This window comes from Ambystoma mexicanum, chromosome 2q (assembly GCF_040938575.1).
Source record: "Ambystoma mexicanum isolate Mex_15411 chromosome 2q, UKY_AmexF1_1, whole genome shotgun sequence".
Lineage (NCBI taxonomy): Eukaryota > Metazoa > Chordata > Amphibia > Caudata > Ambystomatidae > Ambystoma > Ambystoma mexicanum.
This window is the reverse complement of record NC_090924.1, coordinates 1303073376-1303099030: the sequence shown is the minus strand read 5'-3', so window position 1 is coordinate 1303099030 and position 25655 is coordinate 1303073376. Positions and strand designations below refer to the sequence as shown.

The 25655-nt window shown below is 46.3% G+C and overlaps 1 protein-coding gene across 2 annotated transcripts in view; it reads right to left on the bottom strand.

The window, feature by feature from the left end:
* The window catches only part of CAPN7 (calpain 7), a 578129-nt gene that overhangs the window by 468392 nt on the left and 84082 nt on the right, over positions 1-25655 (bottom strand). For both annotated transcript variants that reach the window (XM_069648744.1, XM_069648743.1), the window contains exon 6: positions 22640-22726. In XM_069648744.1, the coding sequence (XP_069504845.1) occupies positions 22640-22726 (87 nt within the window). The remainder of the gene's footprint in view (positions 1-22639; positions 22727-25655) is intronic.

Sequence of the window (25655 nt, the reverse complement as noted above, 5' to 3'; positions counted from 1 at the left end):
TCACAAATCACAGTATTCAAAAACAAAAATACAAAAATAAAATACTTAAAATACATTAAAATTGAGTCCCTTCCGCAAGACACAGTAATCAAAGAAAAAATCTAAAATAGCAGGTTTTCATGATAACCGCGACGATTAAAACAGGCAATAATGCAAACAATAGGACATATGAAATGTATTATGTTAACATTGAATTTCCAACCACTATGGACTCACCCCAAAGCTGCTACGGTCATAAAATGCCTACGATGTTCAATCATAGCCGTAACAACACGGGGGGAGAGATAACAGAGCCTTAGGCCAAGTGCTGTGGCGCTTGCAAAGCAGCCAAACAGCACAACAGCCACTTTCGAGCCACTTCCCGGAGCGCGCACGCAGCAGCGTGCGAATGGCGAATTTTGAAGACTCGTGAAGAGGGGGCGTAGCCAAAATCTAAAAGTGAAAAAAAGTGGAATAAAAGTGATATTTAGCTACTATAATTCAGTGTTAGCACTGATAATTATATTAGATAGTCCATATATGTCCACAGAAGGAGTTTGGTGGATGTTAGAGTGCATACCAGCACGAGCACAGAAACTGAAAACAGGAGTCCAGAAGTCACAGAGCGTTCTCCCCAGCACAACAGCCACTTCCGAGCCACACCTATCCATAATGCTTAGCACCTGGCGCTGAAGATCAATGATGGCTGGATCTGTGCTATACGCAGGGCGAAAACCAGACTGCCTCGGATGTAGAATGTTCATGGGTTCAATGCAAGTCTGAATCTGACGGGTAGTTAGTTAGTCTAGGATTTTCAAGAAGAAGTTGTAGTCCGTGGAAGGTCTATATATTTGAGGCCTTTTGGCTCCTGCCCAGACACTGGTTATGTTCTTGAGCACCTAGGCACCTCCCCTGCAGATCTTTCTCTGGAATACTGCTACAGTACCTGTAGCTGAATTGTGGAGTCGCTCTGCAACAGGATGTCCTCTGTTGGGGTCCCTGATCATCTACAGTGTAAAGTGTGCCTTCCGTGCACCTCCCATAGGAACCGCATAAAATCTTTAGCAATTTTTACCTATAACTGGGAGCTAAAAATTGACTTTGTCCACTTAGATTATAGGGACAAACGTTCTAAATAATCTCGCAAACTATTGAAAATGTGTATTTACCTCTAATAATCTGGTTCTTTTTATGCAAAACCTTGTATAAAAGGCTTATTATTTATTAAGTAGTTTACTATCCCATCTCGCCCCTCCTGAGAGTTAAGCCTGGACTGTTCAGTCATACTTCAATGGTGAGAGTCAGGAATAACTTAAGAGGGGGGCTACCCTGCCTAACACTAAGCATTGATCTGCCTAAAACCATAGAAAATCTTCATACGAATAATTGTTAGCACCTAGGATGAAACAACGGCTTCCTGTGCAACAGGATGTGGAAACATGCTTCCTGCATACTGATATTTATGTATTGATTTTTTTATTGTATTTATTTGTTAGGTAGGAAGGAAGTAAGGCAGTTGGGTCTAAAAAGACAGACTACATTACTTGTTTGCAGAGGCAGTCCCTGGGTAGGATGACTTCACAGACTACAAAGGTTGCCTGAATAAATGTAGCCAGGTAGTGAAAGGGTAATGTAAAGTAACATGCACCAGAGGTACAGAACATAAATAAGATGGACATTGAGGGCTCAGAGCCAGTAATTGCATAGTAATAACTTGCATAGTTACAAACACAGGTGACAATGTTAGCAAAGGCAGGCTGGGTGATAGAGAATTAATATACTGAGGGTTAGAGATGCACCTTCACTAGCAAGCAAGTAAAGCTTGAGCCTGTTCTTGATCAATCAATAGATGGAACAGTTTTGATTGCCAGGGTGAGAGCACTCCACTAAAGGGGGCAAGTAGAGAGGCGCGTAAGGAGGCACAGAGAAGTGTTGGGAAGCAGAGGGTCTTCCCACCCGCCTAGGAGATACCGCAGCAAAACTAGACGCTAATAGAGCACATCCAGGGAGCAGGGGGGGAAGGTAGTGCACAAAAAAGGGGGGGCGCGATCACCTCAGTGCATGCATTATAAGCTATATGCGGATTGTGAACGCCATCTTGGCAAGCAGCTGCCATCTTAGAAGTTAGACCCAAGCGTGGCGAACAAAACTTTGTGCATTAGTTTTAGGCCCCTTGAAAGAGCACGAGCACCACCCCCAACCTGGCCAGGTCTCCGACATCCACAACCTCCTCCATTGTTCGGAGAGTTACAGGCTCTCGCGACCTGGGAAGAATGCGCCCTGCAAGGTCATGAGAAGGGAGCAAAGCGCCTCTTGGCAGTACTGTGAAAAACCAAAGGGTGCCTCACCCTCTAGTCCCCAGGGATCTCCCTCTCAGGTAGCAAGGGCACAGCCATCGCCTTTGGATCCTGACCCTGGGAGTCAACCGGTGCAGGAGGATCACCTGGGTGAGGTTTCTTCCGGGAGTGGGGGTGAAACAGCAGATGGTTAGATGCAGTATTCCCCCCTTTTTTATGAATCTACCCCATCCTATTTTCTAGGAATTTACGAAGTCCCAACTCTCCCGCCTCTGTTTACACAAACACTGGGCCGATGAAGAGGGTGACAGAGTCCCATCATACTGGACATATCCTGTTAAGCGGGTCAGGCAAAGTCAGGCAGTATACACTAAGTCCATACACATTATACCAGTTAGCTCTCCTGACACGAATAAAAGGCGACACCTAAAGACACTCTGAGCGAGGCGGAACACGAGTACGAGCAGAACTTCCGGGATGAAGGCACACAGTAGAGCAGAGCAACTAACAGAGGGACGAGAGCAGCAGGCCGAAAACCCCAATGGTTCCCTACTGGAGATCGTTGCCGCCGACTGACTGCAGGAAGCGCGTGGAGAAGGCCAGATCCCACAAGTGAAGATTGCATTGTGTTTCAGGGACGCCAGCGGCCCTCCCAGGTGAAAGGCAGAGTTAGGAAGGCGAGGCCAAGCCTGTGATACGAATCTTGACTCGTAAATTGGAAAAAGCAAAACAAGAAAGAAGCGCACACAGCCGGGAGTTGGCAAGCGACCTGATAGACTAGTGTGTGTTAAAGCGAATGAAGATCACAAGTGAAGGCTGCATGCGTGTGGATGAGACGTGAAGAAAGGCGAACATGTGAATGAACTTTGAAGTAAAAGGCACTGTGAGATCAGCAATACTAAGTAACGGAGTGGTCCGGCGAAAGGAAGTAGCCCATTCGAAAGTCGCTTTGAAAGGTACATACTTTGAAGCTATAAAGCGAACGAACAGCAAAATTGAATTGTAATGAGAGTGAACGTGAACTTGGAGTCAAAGTGGTCCTGCAAGGATTTGGGTTGTTTGCCCGTAACGGAAAGGTATGCGGCCGAATAGATCGTAGCTAACTTGACCGCTACGGTCAAACAACCCATACATTAGGAATACACCCACCCCCATCTTACCTATTTGAGGCACACCTATGTGGTTGCTGCCGCCGACACCCCCGACTCCCTGCGACACTGGAACTCTGCACTTACATGCTTGGGAACCAGCGTTGCAGCTTCCTTTACTTTCTTTTTTTTAAAAAATATATTTTTATTGATTAACGCAGGGGACACCCCCGCAACCAACAGCCCCATTATAGCGAACAAGGGGAGCAGGGGACATGCCTGCAACCCCCGTTCCCCTTGTTTGCTATATATTTGATTGATTTTTTGGTTGTACAAACTTTTCGTACAGCCTAAATTCGATCAAATATGCCATTTGGTCTTTTAATTTCCATCTTTTTGTGGCATTTCCGTCCTGCAAGTGGTCTGTAAAGAGAGCCACGCACATTTGAAAGTCGTCGACATGGAAAGGGAACCGAACCCGATTGAGGGAGACCCGAAGTACAATAGGCTTGGGGAAGGGAGCCCCAGCAAGTTTGTGTTGAATTGTGATGAGAGGTCTGAGCCCGGCAGAGGAGCACCTTTATGAACGGAATACAATTCTGAAAGGCAAGAAAGACTTTAACGTGGAAGGCCAGGCGGGCCTCAATCCACGGTTCGGAACTGCTAGAGTGACAGAGACAGAGCCAGAGTGTGTCATCCTGCTTCAAGGACAGCTTTACTCCGTGAAGCTTAATGTGAGGAGGAGAGCTGGTTCTACCACCTTTATTCTTTTGAATACTGATTTTTCCTTTGCATATATTTCTCCGTTTTACACTTTTGTACAAGAGATAGGGCAGGCAATAGGTTTTGTTAGCATAGGCCATTTTGATTTGACGAACTCTACTAGGACCGTTTTGTTCATTGTTTGATGGTCGGGGCTACTCCCATATTAGTTATAGGGCGACATAGGAGTTTCTCCGATCCATTTTCAATAAAGGTTTTACAAATTGTATCCCTTGTGTCAGTATCATACTTGTGATACCATGCCTTCCCTATAATCCCATCCCACGAAGCAGGTAGCAAGGCCTTGCCCCCCCCCCAAAGAGCCCCACATGAGAAATATAGCGTGCCATGCTTTCATCCTGTGACCCCTGCATGCTACAGTACCATCCAAACCCAGACCACCAACTATAAAACTGTTACACCCTTCGATCGGTCACGAAGATCAGAAGGCAAGGCTAATGCGCCATCAAGAATGGGTCACGTGATTTTTGCAGCGAAGTGAAGGGTGGCATCAGAATTATAGCTCATACCTAAGGGGGCGGACCTTGGGAGTTGCGGATCTGTCTTGGAAAGAATGAATTGTGTGCGAGTTAGTGTGGTCTCGGTTCTCCCCCCAAGCCCACCACTGTATCTGCCAGGTGCATTGTCATAATCGTAAGAATAACATTGTGTGTTAGAGTAACTAATTGTTAGGTCAGCTCACCACAGATGATGTGCCCAGCAGTACTCACATGAACAGATGGACAGATGAAGATGGGCCAATGGCCTGGCATGCCATATGGAGCAGGCCCTACATCTATAGGCCAACGCCAATCATTATTGCAGTGTGCTGTATAATACGTCATTAATGACGTTTGTTGCGCTTATAACGTACCGCACATGCCAGCGGACCTCAGAGTGTTCAGTGGCAGTAGAGTTCTTTCCGGATACATTCCTATTTCTGTAGAAATAAATACTTGTTATCCTTGCAAGAGTGTCTTGGGCCTTTTTCCCCTAGGGGCTGTATTTTTTCTGGTGTGAGCGTGCAGGAGCGTACCTTTAATTGGTGACCCAGACGTCCACCAGCAGCGACCAGTCCCAAAAAACACATGTCACAGAGGTTTACATGTGCCATCTTTGCAGAATTCCTGTCTGTTCTTTGAAGCGGGCGTGGCTCCGGAGAGAGTCCAGGCTGGTGCTGGAACCCTGTGCCGGAGGATTTCGGGTGAACGCGCTTTTGGGAGTATATCCTTGCAAGGGATAACAAGTAGAGGGAAGTGTATTTGGGAAAGAGTGTGGGTTGTGAAGAATGAGGTCGGCTGCGTAGTGTGGGTGTGTGTATTTTTTATTATTATTGAAGTTATAAAGAGTATATTACGGGAAAAGTGTAGGGAGCCTCCCCGAGAAGGGGAGATGCTGCTACCACTTTTATCGTGTAACATAAGAAGAGAAAATAGGAACCCTGCATAATTAGTGGGCTTGTGAATAGTAGTAGTTGTTATTTTAGCCTATTGTTTTCGTGTTTTTTATTGTGCAAGGCGGAGGTCCGAGAAGGGGCATTGTGTATACAACAGTGTGTGAGGGTTAGGTAAGGTAACGAGGGCTGATAGGGAGGGGTGGAACAATATAGATTTTTGGTTGTGATTTTTGCAGCGTGTGCAGCACGCAACTAGGAGCGTATGGATGCCTTATAGCTCATATCGCTGCAATGAGAGGGGAGATGCCTTTAGAGTATATTTACAAGGCCCTGCGCTTGTACCGGGTGAAGATCGAGAAGTATTATAAACAGTGCGTGACATAAACAAGAGGGGGAGGGATGCCAAGTTCCTGGCCAGAGCAAGGCCCCCATAATAAGGGAATACGGGAGCACATGACTAAGATTTTAGCAGTGAAATATAAAGGAAAACAGTTTCAGAACAGAAAGAAATTTCTGGATTTATGGAAGATGATTGAGGATATGGGAAACTCTAATGAGGGAGGGGCATCGGACACATGACGGGGGCAAGCAGGCAAACGTGGGTGGGACAAGACCAGAATACAAGGGGGTATATCCGTTAGTAGCGCTCCCAGCAACGGGATATAGTAAACCAACCCATGTATCCACATGGGCCACGGTACTACCGCCCTCATATACCCCCATTTTAGCAACAGCTCCACCACAAGAGTGCACAGGACAGAAAGAGTTAGAAGAGGTGCATGAGTCAGCGTGAACAGAACTAGAGCGGCTGCGAATAGCACAGAGTGAGGCAAAAGGGAGCAGCGTATATGAATGGAGAGCGGGGGACATTTTGTTCAGATTAGACAGCACGTGCATATAGAGAAGACAGAATAGTACATAGCACAGGGTACGGAATTGAATTGTTAGATTTGACAGGGGACTAGGTGGCAATAAGGGTGAGGATGGGTGGAGTACAGTAGATGAATTTGAGGACGACAGTGAATAGGAAGCACAACAGGTGCCGCAAAGAACACCTCGAATGGAGAGTTTGTGGGATGAGGGTGAAGAAGGTGAACAGAAGGGAGAAAGGTGGTATAGCACAGTATGTGTCCTGGGCACAGATGGACAAGAAAGGTTTGATCATGGCGCTCCCATCGTTAATAGCAGGGGCAGGGAAGTGGATACAGACTGCAGGTTGCCCCTTGCCGAGGGCGACAAACATTTTATTGGGGGCGATGGTGGGGGAGCAGGCTGGGGACATATGGGTTAACGCAGGATACCCCAGAGTCAGGTTAAACAACAATGAGCATGATGGCGCACCATTCAACATTAGTGCGCCGGTGTGGAGCGCAAATTGACGCACATACCCCGACACCACCGACTTACAGTCGCTTATGCAAAACACCATGGGCGATGAAGATCCTGCGCAGTACATTATTAAGGTTCAGGAGATGTGGAGAGCATAGATGGGGAACCAATCAATTTCCCTTTTCTATTTTGTCATCAAAAGGGGATTACAAAAAGAGGTGCAGAAGGTATAAGACAAGATAGCGGGCACTGAATACACAACTGCAAACGAATAAGGGAACGAGAAAAGGAAACTACACAGCAGCTATAGGCAAAGGAAGCACAATTGGTACAGAGGAAGCTGGCAAAGATAGCTGTAGAAGGAATCGTACAAAAATGTCAACCTGGGAATTGCGACGGCCGAAAATGCTGACTTTTTTTTTAACCACTCTTTACACCACATATATATGTGGGGGGGGTTACAGTATAATATTAATATGTGGGGTCTCCCCACGCATATATATGTGGTGTAAAGTGTTAAAAAAAGTCTGCATTTTCGGCCATCGCAATAATCACATAGATCCCCGTAGAAGGGCAGTGTCCACTCCAGCGCGGACAGCAGGGACGGGGAGCACACAGATGTTTGAATGGCAGCGTTTTGGCGAGGAGGACAAGGCAGTGGGGAGGCGGACAGCAGTACCCCACCCACGAATGGCAGCAAAGAGGTTGGCAGCGCGGAAGGGGGGGCTTTGGAGTCATAGGACCAAGGGGGCAGAGCATGGGGTCCTCAAACTGCAGGAAGTGAGGGCATTTTTTTGAGAGAAAGAAGGAGCAGGCCAGGGCCTGGGTATAATGCATCCAACACCTACCACCCGCCACCCCAGAGTACAAAACAGATGCAGACACCAAGAATGACATCCTTACCCAATGAAATACACCAAGCATACACAGTTCCCGCCCCAGCCCGAAGGAGCGCTTCTTCAGCAACCACAACAACAGTACCCACAAGCGATGCCCCAGCACGGAAATGGAAAAAAGACAGGCCGCGCATCCACCCGGAAGGATAGAAAAAGGAAAAAAGCTAAATTAAGATTGTGCTCAAACATATCACACTGTGAGGCAAAAAGCGGGAGATACAAACACAGAGGCACGAATCCTTTGGTCATAAAATGCCAACAGCAGAAAAATTCAGAAGCAAAGTAAAGCCGCAACTAAATTGAAGTCACAAAAAAATCCCTCTTGAAAAACTGTCTGAAATGTTTAAAAGACAGTGAAACATGTGTCAAGGGTTTGAATTAAGCTGTGCACTAAAAGTTTGAAATTATTAGAGGGTTTGAACTAAGCTGTGCACTAAAAGTTTGAAATTATTAACAGCCCAAAGCATTGGAAAAGAAACAATTAAAATATCATTTGTACTATTCAGCAAACAAGAGTTCCTCTCTTCATTCATAGAATACTATAAAGAGATAAGGCATTGGGCGCACAAACTGGTTTCATTTTCTTTTAACAAAGAAGAACTAATGGTGGGTAAAAAGAGGATGCACGCAGTCACCTACTGACTTATTGTGTAGGCAGGAGTGTACAGGGAAGGCAGTAATGCCCCACAAATTGTTGATAATAGCATTTGATCAACTGCATCACACTTCACATATTTCAAAGCAACACATCACCACTGACATACAAGAGGATTGGTTAATTCCAAACATCCAGGAGCATTTAACGAGCATGGTCATTAGGTGCACCACATGTCAGAGTTTCAGTACATGGATGGCATTAAGGACACTGAGGGGTACATTGCCCCGGCCTATTGGACCATTCCGCGAGTTGCCTATCAACTATGCAGATATATGTGCGAGAGGTACAGCGGGTCCGGTACCTGATAGTTGTCGTCTGCCCCTTCTCACGATGGGTGGAGGCTGGTCCTTGTGCACATCCGGATGCCAAATGTGTAGACCATTTCTGGTCCGCGAAGTGTTCCCCCGATGGCGTGTGTGTGATGTGTTAGGGTCAGATAATGGCACACACTTTTTTAATGAGTTGTTTAAAGAGATTACTGCACTACTTGGCATTAAACACTGGATGTGTACAATTGACCACCCAAAGGGCAACAGGATTGTGGAGAGGATGAACAGACTCCTCAATAGTAAGTTGTCTAAGCTTTGCACCACAGCGAAGAAAAAGTGGGTTTGTTGCTTACCATTGGCACAGTTCAGTTTGCGCATGCAGCCCAGCAAGGACCATCATTTATCACCCCATGAGGTAAAATGCACATAGGGCAGCAGCTGTTTTAGGAGACGAGTTCAAAGACTATTTGACAACACTAATACGAGCACTCAAATTTATGTCACGACAGATTGCACTGGCCAGATTTGAAGACGTGCCAGGCACCACAACTGACTGTACGACTGACTCTTCAACCACTCAACAGCTGCTGCCAGGAAACCATGTCATGACCGGTCCTTTGTCCGCAGGTGGATTAACCCCAGATTTAATGGACCGTTTGAGGTTATCTTTTCAACTCCCCTCGCAGTAAAGGTGAAAGGGCTGCGGTATTGGATTCACCTCTCAGACATTTGAGAAATGCCTTCGGACGCAGCACCAGCACTTTTGAGACACTGAGAGTGGGCATCTACCTCATGATCGTTCTCACTGCCAGCAGTAGCCCCGCCCCCATCCAAGAACTGTGCATATGCACAATTGCTACAGGAAGTCACTTTTACATAGGGAATGGGTCTCTCTCTCCCTCTATCTTCCTCTCCCCTGCTCCCTCCCTCTCCCCGTCCCTCTCCCTCCCTTTCCCTCACCCTCCCACTCTCTCAACCTGCCCCTCCCCCTCAAACCCCCCTCATTGTCCAGCATGCAGGGGAGCTATTCCGCAATGACCAGCGCCAGCAGTGTGCTGCACCTGGAGTCAATAGAAGGGGTTGGTGCTGCGGAGGCCGGAGCCGGGACACCCGACGAGGCTGACGAGTACACATAACCCCAAAGTTATAATCAACATCCCTGGCCACCCTACTCATACCACTGTACCAACATATCACTGAAATGGGAATTGCACCATCCACACCCCCAAAAACAGCCTGCATGCACACCTAGCCCCAACCACCCCAAGAACCAACATCCATGGTGCATTTATGGACATACACCCTGGCCACCTAACAATGACCCATGCCTGAAATACTTGTTGAACACCGCACTGGCACTTTGTACTGCCAACTGTTCAAGCATCTGCTCCCACACAGACACACATCACTCTGCCACATTGTACTGCATGTGTGGCTGCCGTGCTTCCACTGGCACCAAAACACAGCAGTGCTGAACCCCATTTCCACGCACACAGTCAATGACATGGATTCCCCTCGTCCCAGCCAGCCCGACCCCAGATCACAAATGCACATATTGGCCCTATAACTGTTCCAGGCAGCAAGCCCATGCTTGCCCCATCCATATCACCCCCCCTATCGACACCAGCATCCCATAGCGGAACAGCCATCCCACTCTCCCACCCCCAACACTGTACACAGCAAGTGGCAGTACACCACAACAGTATCCTGAGTGCAGTAGTCTACCATGTACACACATCACACATCCTGCAGCTCAGTATGCATAACACGTACCATGACATGTCCCCGACACAGCACGGCCACGACTAACATAATGCGTGTATCTGTGCTTCCTGAATCCACACTGCTCACTGATAACATGCCTTTCTGACTTCCTCAGGCACATCATCTGACTGTGAAGTAGGCCATGCAAGCACCTAAAGGGGCACCAGAGGCTGCCGCCACAGGACAGCATGGACTACTGCCACCCAGGACACTGCAGCCCCAACTGCTACAGTCACCACTGCTGCGCCCATGCAGGCAGCCCCAACGGCCACAGTCACCACTGATGCGCCCATGCAGGCAGCTCCAACGACCATCAAAGTAGCCATATGCATGTGGGCATGGATCAAGTGCTGAGGATATACCTGACAATGCTGGAAACAACACAGGGGAGACCAGAGACCACAGGAGCTACGAGCCTGCAGAATCTAGCCCAATAACCCTTATGAGCCCACAACGCCCGCCCTTCCCCAGTGCTAGGGAAATGGATGGCCGACTACGCCGTATTGAGGAACAGCAGGTTGCCTTAAATGCCATAGTGCAGCAGCACCTCCAAGAGGCACAGTTGATGCACGGCCCTTGGACGTGCCAGAACTGCCATTGTCCGAATGACTAATGACCAGGAGGGTACAGGACAGGAATAGTATAATATCCTCCATTGCTGAGACCATGGCAGTGTGACTTCAGGTGTTCCTGGAGAGGCATCCCACTGAGCAGACACATGCCTTCCACGCCCCCAAGATCAGTGCCCAGCAGCTCAAGGAATCGGTCGATGCGCCTGTCATCCACGCCACACAGTCACACACCAGATGGCAAGCGGGAACGCAAATAGGCCGACAACAAACATGTGCCCTGGATGTGTCTTTGGCAGGGACTACATGGAGGACGGGACACGAGTTGTGGAGGGATATTTGCGATGGGGGAGTGATAGTTGAGGAGGGTGAGTGGGGAGGGACTGTTTGGGTGGTGGATGTAGTTCCATATTTATTTTTCATTTCCTTCATTACATTACACTTGGTGTTGCATAGAAATCATGACTGGACATTCATTTATACTGTGAGTGAGTGTTTAATTTCCTGTACAGTGCCGAGTGCATTAGCTGGCCTAGGCCAAGTGCTTGTGTGCTCAGAAATAGTGGTTAATCGGTGTATCGCGTGAATCACGGCCATCTATGGCATCCCTTTGATGTGCCAATGGCAGTTCATCATCACCATCATTCTCATCCTCCACCTCAGGCGGGTGCATATCCGGGAGGAGTGGGAAGTTGCACCCGATACACATGCTGTGCAACATGGCACAGGCCAAGACTATCTTGCCCACCTTCACGGGGCTGTACATCAGTGTACTCCCCCCCCCGATCTGCTCAGGCAGAGGAACCTTGCCTTTAACAAGCCAAATGTCTGCTCAATTGTGCACCGTGTCCTGATGTAAGCGCAGTTGTATAGCTACTCGTGCTGGTTCTGTGGTTGCCTCACAGGGGTTATCAGCTATGGCATCAAGGGGTATCCAGCATCACCTGCACGGGAGGGACAGAAAGGGGGCGCAATCATTGTGGTGCCAGTATCCTGTTGGTGGTTTATAGTCATAATGTCGAAAACAAAAATGTCGAAAGTCATAATGTAGAAAAAAAAATGTCGAAAAAAAAAGTCGCATTTTTTTTCAATATGTTTTTTTTCAAATGGGGGGGTTCCCCCCTTCAACCCCCCTTTTTTTGTATTTTACCCAATTTTTATACTTACCAAAACCAAAAAATACATATAAATATAAAAAGAATAGATTTGACTTTTTTTTCACATTTTTTTTTTCGACATTTTTGTCATTCGACATTTTTTTTTCCGCCATTATGACTGACCACCCCTGTTGGTACAGTCGGTATATTGGACGTGTACATATGCAAGTTATTACATGCAATTGACACAAGATGTACATATGTCACAGATGACCCTTGTACCATGCGCATTGTCAATGGAAATTGCAGTGTCTGAATTGTAGCGATAGTTTGATCACAGATTCATCGCCTGGCGGCTTTTGGTCGGCATTCATCAATGTCAATTGAATGCCACAGTCAAACTGTTGATTTAGCTTGTCTGCGTCAAAGTATGCAGGTTGGTATTGCCAGGAGACTTGTTTCCGGATGGCAAAATACAAATCTGCCTGCCACAGCCAGTGTGCCCGACAGGTCTGACACTGCTGGCTGCTGCAGACCTGTTAGGCAGCCCTGTCACAGGAATTAACGTTTGTTTACGTGCACGAATTGCATCCGCATTTATTTAGGGAATGACTACATGCGTGCAGTCATACTTGCATTTGGATTATCATGATATGCTGCATGGGAGGGGTTAATGATCATCTATGAATCATGCAAAATGATCAATGTCTATGTATACACAGAAAGGTACCATTAATGGATTTGATTGAGAAGGCGATGGCAGGATTATGATTGCCATGCAGCCAATGGCCTTTGTCCCTATGCGAGGTGGATGGGTGGTTTGCAGTTACTTTCCCATAGCCCATTCACACCCACCTTGCCCTATGACCCTATGCTTACGCCACTGCAACGTTGACAAATGCATGTGCCAATCTGGGTTCCATTTGCATGTCGTATGTTATGTTATTTTTATTTTTAAAGCGCCAAAGCCCGTGTGCATCCAGGCGCCGAGAGAGAGAAAAGAAGTTAGTTCAAAACTGCTGAAGGAATCAGTCGTACTGACTGAAAAGGACTGTTTTCAGCTGCTTTCTAAATTCGAGATGGTTTACGGTTTTTAGTAGGTGTACAGGTAAGGCATTCCAGGACCTTGCCCCCCGAACGTGGAAAGCCCGTCCAAGACCCTGGGCACGTTTGGCCTGATGTTGTTTCAGAAGGGAACCCTCAGCTGATCTCAGGTTTTTTTGGGGGTGATAGATGTTTACTTGATCTTTCAGGTAAGCTGGAGCATTCCCAAAAATACATTTATGGCATATGGACATCAGCTTAAATTGGATACGGGCTGCCACTGGTAACCAGTGTAGTCTTTTCCTTGCTGCAGTGGTTGGTTCAGATCGTTTCATCTGAAAGATGGTCATATCACCCATCCGTTCATATGTCTGACTATTTTGTTGCCGTTCTGGTCACATGCATATGGGTATGTGCACTTGTAACAGGCAGGTGAACTGACTACCTACTGTGGGGTACGCCAGGAGTGGTGAGGTGGGCTGCATTGGAATGATTTGTCTGTGCTGCAGGTAGTGGGGTTGTGCTCAGTGTGTTTTTGCAAGGGTTTGTGCCATTTGTGTGATACAGTATGGGACCTGTAGTGCATTTTATGTGCCAGTCCAGCTGTGTTGCTATTATGCATGCGCATGCTCCGTCTGGATATTTCGCACACGCGAGTCATGCCATTCAACTCAAGCATGCAATTTGTGTGTGACATTGCATTACACACATGCACTGGAGTCAGTTATGCCCCCAATTCCACAATGCACTTGCTTTGGTAGTTACACTCAGCCAACAGCCATGTCCGCTCTCCACTGTGACGTGCCATGAACCCAGGCAGTGTGGAGTTCCTCAGCACCATAGAATCGTATGTTGATCCTGGAAATCTTGCACAGCAATGGGTGATGAGGTGGTGCGCATCACACACCATCGGCACATTGAGGGAGTGGTAAACTTTACAGTTGCTGTAGACTGCCTCGATGGTATGCCTGGCCACCAGCTCAGCGTGCGCAGTCCAACGCACCAATCACATTGGGCATGCCGGCTAGGGCATGGAATACAACTTTGGTGGCATTAACCTGGTCAAGTATTCTGGGTAGGGCTATGTGATCAGACACGTGCCACAGGAAGGTATCCAGAAACTGAAAAAGGACCCTCGAAAAACAAGGTTGGGCTAGCCCATGCAGTTAACCCAGTGTGTTGGGAGGTGCCGGTTGCAAGTAAATGTAGCACAGACACTACCTTGAGCAAAGGGGCGTAGGGGGTGGCAGTATGGATCTGGATGAGGCCGACAAGGTCATCGTGGCTCAGGTCCACTATGGGGGTGATGGTGTCCCTGTCTGGCCGGTACAGGGTGTGGATCTGTGTTTGCCCGAGGTTGAAGGGTGTGGCCCTTATCTGGGGTATGGGTGGCTGCCTTTGGGTGCTACCTGCTGGCCATCATCATTATTAATGGCAGAGGGTCTGGTGGGATACGAAGAAGGGGTTTTGGCCTGGGTGGAAGCAGTGTACGCACCATTCTGGACTGAGCATATCATAAAGCTAACATGGATTGAAGCAATGGAGAAACCAGTGAAAGTACACAGAGAGGAATCATATTAACTTTGTTTTTACAGTGCCAAAACATTATCTGTAGGGGCCAATGAACATTGCAACAAGACATTGTTCATTCCTGACCTCAAGAAAGCCACAGCGACAGTGATGGATTACTACTGCGTGTGCGGTCAACAAGCGTCCTTGCACCTCCCACCATCATCGAGGGTCTATTGTTCACTGGCCACACTATACTCAGCCCAGATTGTAATCCCAGGTGTATATTTGCAATGGGTGCCGGTAGAGACTTTTGCCCCCAGCCCCTTCCCAGCACCTGAAGAAAAAACAAAAAACCTGTTGCCAGTACCAGAGTGCCACACCTTCCCAGCGAAAGAAAAAGGCGTAACTCTGTGAAGTAGGAAAAGATCGAATGGTCTATACAATGACTCATCAAGCATGCTCGGAGAAATACCAGATGAATACTGACTCTTAACCAAAGCAGAGATCTTTTTTGCCTCATTGCTATTACCCAGTGTGCAAGCTGCGGCCAACGCTAAATGGCTGCAGATTTTCTGCTGGGAACTGATCAAGCTGGCTAGCGACACTGAGCAGGGGTTCAACATCATAAAGGTGGAACTCCGCGCCTTGAGGCTGATGACGATAGAGAACCACTATGTCCTCGATATGCTGACTGCCATGGAGGGAGGCTTGTGAAAAAAGATAGGAGACTCATGTTGCAAATATGTGCCTCCCGAAAATGCCGAACATGGTTCACTGTTGCATATAATCAAAGCTGTGCACAACCTGGGAGTGCGCCTGAAGAAAGAAACTGGAATACAAGATGAGGACTGGTTCGATCAGACATTTTCTTGGGCTCCTTTATGGCTGGGGGCAGGCTCCTTTATGGCTGGGGGCAATCATGAAGATTCCCGTCATCGTGTTTATTTGGGTAATTATTTGCACGTGATAGATGGGAATCCGATGTTGTGCCAAATCAGTGCCCAGTAGCGCAATAATGATAGTCTCAATCACCCAAAGCACTTTGCAGTTCCACAAAACAAAGTACCCAAACAAACCCTGGATGATAGACATATACCATCCCTTACACCTCTGGGGCACAATCACCACACCCCCACCGATCCCCGAGAATTACACGGAGCACTGGGTAGATTTAACAGGGGATTGGGGGTGTATCTATATGACATGTACCCCGGAAGAATATGCCCAGTCTGGAGAAAGTTTACAAGATGTTTTCAGAGCATGGGTGCCAAAAGATGGGTTGGCAGCATACTTGGAAGCTGAAAGGGTGGATAGGGTGAAGAAAAACTTATTTGAATTTAGTAGCAAGCGACACTGCAGGGGAGTTAGTTAATTTAGGATTAACGAAAGGGGGGAATGTTGGTAAGGAGAGAGGGTCTTCCCCACACCCCCTAGGCAAAGCCAAACCAGAACTAGATGCTAATAGAGCACATCCAGGGACCTTAGTGCATGCATTATAAGCTATATGGTAGATGCGGGTTTGAACCCCATCTTGACAAGCGGCTGCCATCATAGAAGTGTTGGGGAGGCGACAGGGTCTTCCGAACCCCCACCCTCAAAGGGATACCAAATAAGGCACAGACAGTAGAAGACACATTCAGGAACTAGGGTACACACAAAAGGGGGCGAACGATCGCTGTAATAGATGTATTAGGAACTATAGAGGAAACAGAAATGCAAACGGCATCTTAGACAAATGGCAGCCATCCTAGAATGTAGGCCCAAGCGCAGCAAACTGTATTTGGTGCTTGAACATTAGTTCCCTCGCATGAGCGCAAAGAGTACTACCACCCCGGCCAGGTCCCACACAGCCCATGTACTCCTCTATTGTTCCAAAGAATGACAGGCCCTCGCACACAGGGAAGAATATGCCCTGCAATGACGGAGAAGGGAGCAGAGCGCCTCTTGCAAGTACCATCCCGTGAGATAGATAGCAAGGCTTCCTGCACCCAATGACCCCAATATGAGAAATACAGCCTTGAAATGCTTTCATCCCGAGACCACCAAACATACACCTTTTACACCCCTCATCGATGACTAAGATCAGAAGGCAAGGCTATCGCGCCTTCAGAAATGGGTCACGCGATTTGTGCAGTGAGGTGCAGAGTAACAACTAAATTATAGCCCAAAACTAGGGGGGAGGACCTTTGAGTTGCTGAGCTGCAGTGAGTGAGTGAAGTGTATGAGTTAGTGTAACCTCAGCTCTTTCACAGCCCATCGATGTGTGTGGCAGGTGTTTTCAACAATAAGGTAATGGTGCATAACAGAGTAGCCAATGAGTGTTAAACCAGCCTCACCACGGATGACGAGCCCAGCAGTGCCCACGTGGATGAGGATGGACAGATGAAGATGGACCAATGGGCCTGGCATCCCATATGGAGCAGACCTATATGTGTAGTGCCCATCCAATAGGGATGGTAGAATTGTATTGTAGATTAGGATGTCATGAGTGACGCTGTCTGTAGTTATAAGATACTGCACGTGCTTACAGAGCTCAGAATGTTCTTGTGCAGCAGAGTTCTTTGCTGGTGTTTTTTCTGTTTCATGTAAATAAACACTGTTACCTTTGCAAGAGCATCTTTTGCTTTCATCCCTAGCGTGTTGTATTTTATCTGGTCTGGGCGTACAAGGGCGCGCCTTCATTTGGTGATCCAGATGCGATACGAGAACCCCCACCCCCGGTGCCTGCAGATGCTTCCAGGCCACTTCTCCAGAGGGGTCACGCCCAACTACAGCGACCAGTCCTCAAAACGTGTAATATCGAATGGCTTACAGGAGCCGTCTTTGAAGAATTCCTGTCTGCTCCTATGGAGCGGGACGCGGCTCCGGAGAGAGAGCGAGCCGGTGTTGGAACCCTCGTGACAGAGGAGTTTGGGTGAACACACACATGCGAGTATACTCTTGCAAGTGGTAACAAGTGGGGAAAAGGGTACATGGGAAAAGTGTGGGAGGTTGTGAGCATGTGGAATACAAGGTCATTGGTGAGGTGTGGTAGTGGTTTGTGTCGTTTTATTATTATTGCATTTTTTAAAGGAGATTATGGAAAGGAAAACAGAGTGTTAGGGAGCCTCTCTGAGTGATAGGAGAAGGTGGTACCACTTACATTGTGTAACAGAGGAAAAATACATAGATGCCTTGCATAATTAGTGGGCTCAGGAACAGTAGTGGTTGGTGTTTTAGCTTGTTATTTTAGTTTATTATGTTTGTGTTTTGATTGTGTAAGGTGGATGCCTAAGGAAGGGCGCCCTGTAAATAGTGGTTTGTGTTGAGTGAGTGTGCAAGAGTGGCTGTGTTTGAAGGGGAGGGGAGGAAAAGTAACGTGGGCTGACATGAAGGAGGGAAAGACAATTTGATTTTTTGAATGCATCTTTTGCAGCTTTCACGGCACACGATTAAGGGGGCGCATAGGTGCGTTATTGTCACACTCACCTGTATCTCTGCGGGAGCGATGGAGTCTAGACCTCTTCGCCCGTGTGCTCTTTCCCCAACCTGATGTGGAAGGTATGCCTGTCAATAGAAAGGATAAATACACTAAGACATGGGGCTAACTGACCTTTGAGACCCCCTCCCTCTTATCCCTTATGTAGAGATTTGGATAGCTTTCTACTTTTCCTGCTCATCTTTTGAATTAGTTGGATGAATTCTCCATCCTGCTCTCAGCAGCGGCGCTATTCTTCTGGGGTCGAAGACCCGACTCCTCTTTTGAGGGTTATTAGTGGCAAATGTTTGTGGGAGCCAAAGTTCAGTGAGCAATCGCAGTTTCCGGCTTCACAGCGAATACGGATGCATGGAGAACCAGTTACTTCACTGGCAATCTTAGCCCACTGGTTTATGCAAGAGTCTTCAGAGCCAGGAGGCAATGTCTTTAGAGTTGAGGTGTTCTCTTATCCAGGTGAGTGTCATTCACATATTCCGCAGCGTTAGAAGATGTTTGGGTTTGCGGAGAGAGCTTTCAGCTGTTCTTTTCCATTTCACAGATGCTGCCTGAGGTGTAGGAGATAAGAGAAGCGTGCACGAGTAGAAGGATACCTGTTGGCGAGTATGCGCGGATTTGCTGCGTTATGCGAGCGCCATCTAACGTGTCTCTTTCTTTTTGCAGGAGCTGCTGGATGTTCGTGCGATGACCCGCAGTGGAACCGGAGCTGTTTGGCGTTCGAGCGATGATCCCGAATGAAGATCTAAAGACTAGAGCAGTTAGCGTTCCAAAGAAGAACCGAAGCGAAGGGTCTGAAGCTGGTCTGAACGAAGCGGGAGGCCGCGCGCATGTGGACAGGATTCTAGAGACAGGAGCGCGAAGAGCGTGTTGCTTACCCATCATACAGGAGGCAACACGAAGCGATGGATGGCCTTGGGGCGTGGCTTATATAGCCAGCCACGCCCAAGTACTAGAGCGCACAAATAGTCAACACACTTACTTACTGGCAGCAGGAAGTGACCCCGAAGTGAGCAGGCAGTAACTAGGAAATAAGCAGGAAGGTGAATTAACAGAAGCTAGCTAGGGGAAAATGCTAAAGCTAAAGAATACTTCTGTGTAATGTACACAAAACCTGCTAAGCTCTTACCCACCTTGCCCCAGCTAAGCACCCCGTATTCCTGACAGTTACAGCACATACAGCGCAGCAACAGGAGGGGAAACAGCTTTAGAGTACATGTGCAAGGTCCTGCCCTTGTACCGGGAGAAGATTGAGAAGTATCAAACAATGGGCGACAAAGACACGTGGGGGATGCCTAACTCCTGGCTAGAACAGGGCACCCATAATAAGGGAATTCTGTAACATATGACAGCAAAATACAAGGGTAAACAACTGCAAAAAAGAAAAGAAATTCTAGATCTATGGAACATGATAGAGGATAGAAGGGAAAGGAATGGCGCAGATTTACAGATGCCCCTGATACATAAAGGTGTGGTTAGAGCGCAGTATGTGCGTGGGTACAGAGGGGCAAAAACAATTTGATGAACGCACTCCCGCTGTTGACAGCCCGAGCGGGGAAATGGATATACGCGTTTAACAAACAGACAGGGGGCTTGTACCTTGCAATAGGTGACATGAAAAGTCTTATTATCAATAGTGGGAGAGCAAGCGGGTGATGTGTGGATTAAAGCAGGGTATCCAACAGTGAGGTTAGATGACGATGCGTATGATGGTGCACCTTTCAACAATATCAGGGCACAGGTGTGGGGCACGCTTCGGTGCACCTACCCAAACACGCCTGATTTGCATTAAGATTCAGGAGATATGGAGAGCGGAGACAGGGGACGATTGGGACCGGTCTTTTCTATTTTGTCATCAAATGGGGCTTACTGAAGGAAGTGCAAAAGGCCCTAGACAAAATTATAGGCATCAAGGCGAAGGGGTGGGGTGAAATACAGAAAATAATGATACACCACTGCAATCGGATAAAGGAGCGCGAAAGGGAAGTGGCCCAGCAGCTGCAGGCAAATGAGGCAAAACTAGTGCAGAAGAAGCTGGCTAAGATAACTGTAGAAGGGGCGGTATCCGCACTGGCACAAAAAGAGGTAGCAGGGGGCCGAACAATGATCTGCAGAGGTCCAGATGGCAGCAATATGGCCAGAAGGAGGACAAGAGAAATGGGGAGGAGGACAACAGTACCCCACCCAGCAGTGGGAACAAGGAGGTCAGCAGCGTGGGAGGGGTGGGTTTAGAGGAGGTTAAGGGGGTTTTGGAGGAATGGGGCTGAGGGGAGCGTGCATGGGCTCCTCACAGTGTTGGAATTGCAGAAGTGGGGACACTTTTGAAAGGAGAGCAGAAACAGACAAGGGGCGGATATAACATGTACAATACCTACCACCCACTACCCCGCAGATTTCTACATCGAGGATACCCTCCAACCCCTATGAAATACACCAGGCATGCACACAACTTCCGACCCGGCCCCCGGGGGCTCAGGTACCGAAGATACAGAACCAGCAGCAACAGTATCCACAACAGTTTATGACTCAGCAGGGAGGCAGCAATATGCACACACCCAACAAAGTACCGAATGGCACCATAGCACCATACAGAGGGGAGAGTGTGATGGGTACAAACCAGTTCACGTTCCAAACTAGGGAACACCTATCCAGACTAGGACAGTTCACAGAGAGCGCTTGTGTGCCCAGTTCTATCCATGACAGTTGACCCTGACAAGGAACAATTGGTGGGCGCAGAGATGGAAACAAACACTTTATTTTTATGGTTAACTCGGGTGCCACAGAATCATGCATCAGTGAGGGGGATTTCCTGCTCTCAGGCAAAACTCTTGCCACACAGGGTTTCTCTGGGGCTGTCTACACGGTTCCATACACGATTCCGGATGCCTTCGGTCCTGGTTGTGCTTTAAATAAATAAATACACTGAAGAGGGTGACATCAATTAGGGGGGGGCGGAGGGGGAAGTGGTACAGGCGCCCCTACTGTATTCCGAACGTTCGCCAGTTAACTTGTTGGGCAGGGACATGACTATTTCCTTCACTGACAACGGCATAGTTTGCGCCACACCATGAGTTTGTTGCCATACGAGCAATGTTGACAATACACGCAATGGGAGGAGAGTTGGTGGTTCAGGGAATTCCCATTGACCCCAGACATGTTTGTTTATGGAATAACACTACTTGTGGAGGCGGTACCTCAAATTGGCAAAGGTTGTTGGCGAGTACCCTCAGTGTGATCATTTGACTGCCAGGCAATTTTAATGATGGAATTGTCAGTGGCATGTGTTTAACCCATGTTATCTGGGCCAATTATTTGAAGGAGGTGCATTAGTCTTGTTCGATCAATTAAACTATCGCTTTAATCTTCCGCAAGAACATTCCTTTTTGAGGTATTTGTAGAGTATGCATTTTCCTTTCAAATGTCTCACTTTCACCAATCTTGCTCAGGTTTTGTCAACAACTATGCTGCACAGGGGCTCATTTCATAATTCTACTGGATGTATTGTGAACACATTCTAGAAGGGTGTAGGATGTTGAGTACGTGGTTGTGATTCTAATGAGAGGCAGTTTATGCACTATTGAAGTTTCTAATTTCAGCTAACCACTTCCTCCACCAATTAAAAATAGAGTGGTGGTGGTACACCCATGCTCAAATGAACAAGTGGTCCATAAGGAATAGCTGCAGCTGCCCACGGTGTAGGAAAAGTGATGCCCATCATGTTCATATATTTGTTATATGTCCAGATAGCCAGGCCTAATGGAATCAGGGATTTGGTAAACTATCCAAGATGATTCATAATTCGTTAACCCCTACCTCGACTGGAATTTTATTGGGTGTCTAATCCAGGTTGGCATACCCCGATGGTGGGTGCATCAGGCAGAGGCTGGATTTTTCAGCAGATATTAATCATGTGACAATAGCAAGAAGATGGAAAGACTTCCTTCTTTGACCAGTATAATGGTATACAAAATTAGTTAAACATACTAACTAGAAAAGCACACTCTTTTTCAGGAGGGACTGATGAATCAATTCATGGTGTACTGGGAAATATCTGAATCTTATATTGACAAACACGTGGTTGATAGGGAGGTTGAGGAAATGTAATATTTAGACAAAGCCACTTCATTTGCATAGCTCGCTCCACTGGAGCATGTTACATTTTCATATTTTACACCGTTTAGATGGCCATAAGTAGTAGGTATTTTGTATATTGCACATGGTGCTGGATTTTGGGGATTTGACTCACGTTTTACACTTTAATGCACCGATAAAAAGTGGTAATAATGCAGCCATATCGTTCATATCAGATCTTATAAAGTGTGTACTTTCTTGCTCCTGTGGATAAAGTATTTTTAAATGTAATTAAGCTGAACAGACTCTGCTCAAGGGCCGTATTGAGCATTCTAACAAAAAAATTAAAAAATGTAAACTTCTTGTTCTGCTTTGTTTTACTTATCACGGGCAATTAGACCACTTAAAATATCTAAGAGAACTACTGCATACTTACGAAAATGGCACTGGAAATGCAAACCGCTCCCTCAGATCAACAGACATAAAAGGCACATATTCAACACCGTTAATCTTCGAAGTTCTCCTGCAAGAAATAAATCATACAGTTATTTGGGTGTGGTTCAGCTTTTTTATATATCGATAGCTTCTTATGATGAGAACATTGTTCTGCATGCACAATTTTGAAATTGCATGAAGTATGTAAGAGAAGCAAGAAGCTGGCCTGTACTGTTAATGGTGCCAGACCAGAACATGCCCCACAAAAGATACATTTCAGAGAACATTGCAATCTAGGCATGATAGCAAAAATGCAAAGGTTTTTAACAGTGCAACATATAGTGTAGAGGTGCACACTGGATTAATTGGATACCATTAGTTTAATGAAAGTTTAACTTTGAAATACTATAATATAATTCAGGTGCTTCTATGTAGGTCCCGGCTACAAGACCAACATACAATAGAAAAAAGAGGAAGGTCCACCACTATCTTGGTGGGCAAACACAGGGCACACTTATTTCTGACAGAAGTCAGTAATTACTTTCAAGAAATTACTCTAGTGGTTAAATAATTTTTTTACTTCAAGGAAGAAATTTGGTATAATGTGAACATGTATATCTTCACAAATTCACCTGTAAATTAAGTCAAAAAAGTATTTAAGACAGTATATCAATAAATACATTCACATTTTTTATGTGAGCACGGCTTGATCAAGTCCGGAAGCCGGAATCGGACACCGCGCATCCAGAGCCACAAGTAAGCGAAACGAAACAAACAGTGTACTCCGCCATGACACAGTGAATTAATGCAAAAGGGAAAAGGTTATGATCTAAATACTTACACTGATACAGTTCTTGTGAATTATTTGTAGATCTCAATCACTGATAAGGGAGAGTTGTTATTTCGAAACTGCCAGTTGCAAAAGAAGGCTGTGGCAAACAATGATGTGAGTGGAAGTGACCATCACAAGTGAACAAACCATCACTGTAAAGACAGTGAGCAAAATGATATATCTTTGCCAGATAGATGACTGAACCGTTGAGTGGGACCCAGCGCTTTTCTAGAGCGACTGTGTCCCACTCACGGTTCTTTGACATACAGACTCATGATAAAGTGTTTTGACACAAATATATTTTCTAATCAGGCATCAGCTCGAGACACTGCTGCAATTCTGAAAACCCAACTAAACATTAGATCCCACTGGATTCTTTCGAGTCATCAGTTGATATTGCAAAGACACAGGTCAGTTCTTTGTTTCTAAAAAACTTAATATATATATCTGATACTTTAAATTTAAATACAAGTCTGATGCGACTTTACTTTATTTATTTTCAGAAAATCCAAGCTTGAAAATTGTACCTGATGAAGGAAGGGCTAGTCCCAAACCGCGTTGTACACATATTTTTGACAAATTGAATTATCAACGTTTGGTCAATGCTAATTCCTATGTTTAGATATAATGACGACTAATTGTCACAATTACTGTTTTTTCAAAGAAATGTGAATGTATTTATTGATTTACTGTCTGAAATACTTTTTTGACTTAATTTACAAGTGAATTTGTGAAGATATACATGTTCACAATACACCAAATTTCTTCCTTGAAGTAAAAAAAATGATTTAACCACTAGAGTAATTTCTTGAATGTAATTACTGACTTCTGTCAGAAAGAAGTGTGCCCTGTGTTTGCCCACCAAGATAGTGGTGGACCTTCCTTTTTTTTCTAAGGTTTTTAACAGTACCATGCAACTTGGACAGCAATATTCATGTGAGCTGCTCTGAAGTTCAATTGAACCCCAATCTTCTGTGACTTAAACCATAATTGTATCAGGTCTTGTGGAAGAAAAGGTCTAGCAGGAATAAAAACCTTACTTTAGCCTGCTCCATACATACACTGCCTTGTGTTTAGTCTACAGATGAGGCAGAGGCACTGAAAGTTTATTGAGGGGGAACTATGGGAGGACACTCAATTTTCGCACCTGTACTACAAGAAAAAAGGCTGATTGCTTAGGAGGTAGTGCAGACCGACATTAGTTCAGTGGCAGTACCAGATTCCCGAGTAAGTCTTCCATGCCTAGTGCACAGTTTGGTTCACTCCGTGGTCAGTTTATAAATGGAAATCAATGGCTGTATTGTGAAAGACTCAACTGAGAATCTAGTGTAGGGTACAAAGATGCTTTAGCACTCTTTAAGGCAGCCCACCATATAAAAGTGTGTCCTATATGAAACTGCTGCTAATAGGATAGCCCAATATACTGTGACAAAGAAGCAGTTTAACCGCACACTTTGAGGAAGCATATTATGCACCAGTGCAAATATTGGTGTAATAGCGCCTGATGCACGGTTAGTGTTGACGGACTTTGGAAGGGGAACCGTATTGCACCCATGCCAAAGAGAATTTTGAGGGTGTGCAGTGAATGTGTGCAACACCCTGGCAGCAATAATTCAACAAGTTCCACCGAGGCCAAATGGACCATGTGCATAGTTTCAAAATGGAAACATGCCAACAGGAAATACAGATTTGCCTATCTACATGGCGGTGCAACCCTATGCACATGGGAAAATCCTCTTTCTAACACTCCAGCAAACGTAGTGGATGCATATTCTGTATTCAAAAGGATCCTCGACCCATCCCCCCGTCCTGTAACACCAAAGTGCAGCCCCGGCAGGGTAAAAGTCACGAGGTTCGGCTTGTGCAGGGGATGCACAATAGTGGATCCATACCCATATATCTTGCTTTGGTTGTTTAGGAAGACATTATATAGAACTGTGACTGAATAGCAAGAGTGAGGTCTGCTTTATCCATGGGCTTTGCTCCGATAGCATGCATATTTACTAGTTCTTATTGGCAGTCTTGGAGATTTGCTTGTTATCGAAGGTTCATTTTCTTTATTTTAATATCACCATATGCAAAATATATTTTTGTGCATTCTGTTCATTTAAATTGTATACAAATTAATAAGTTCTATAGTGCTTACTACAAACTGAACTGGTTCATGACACTTTGTGGTTGGTGC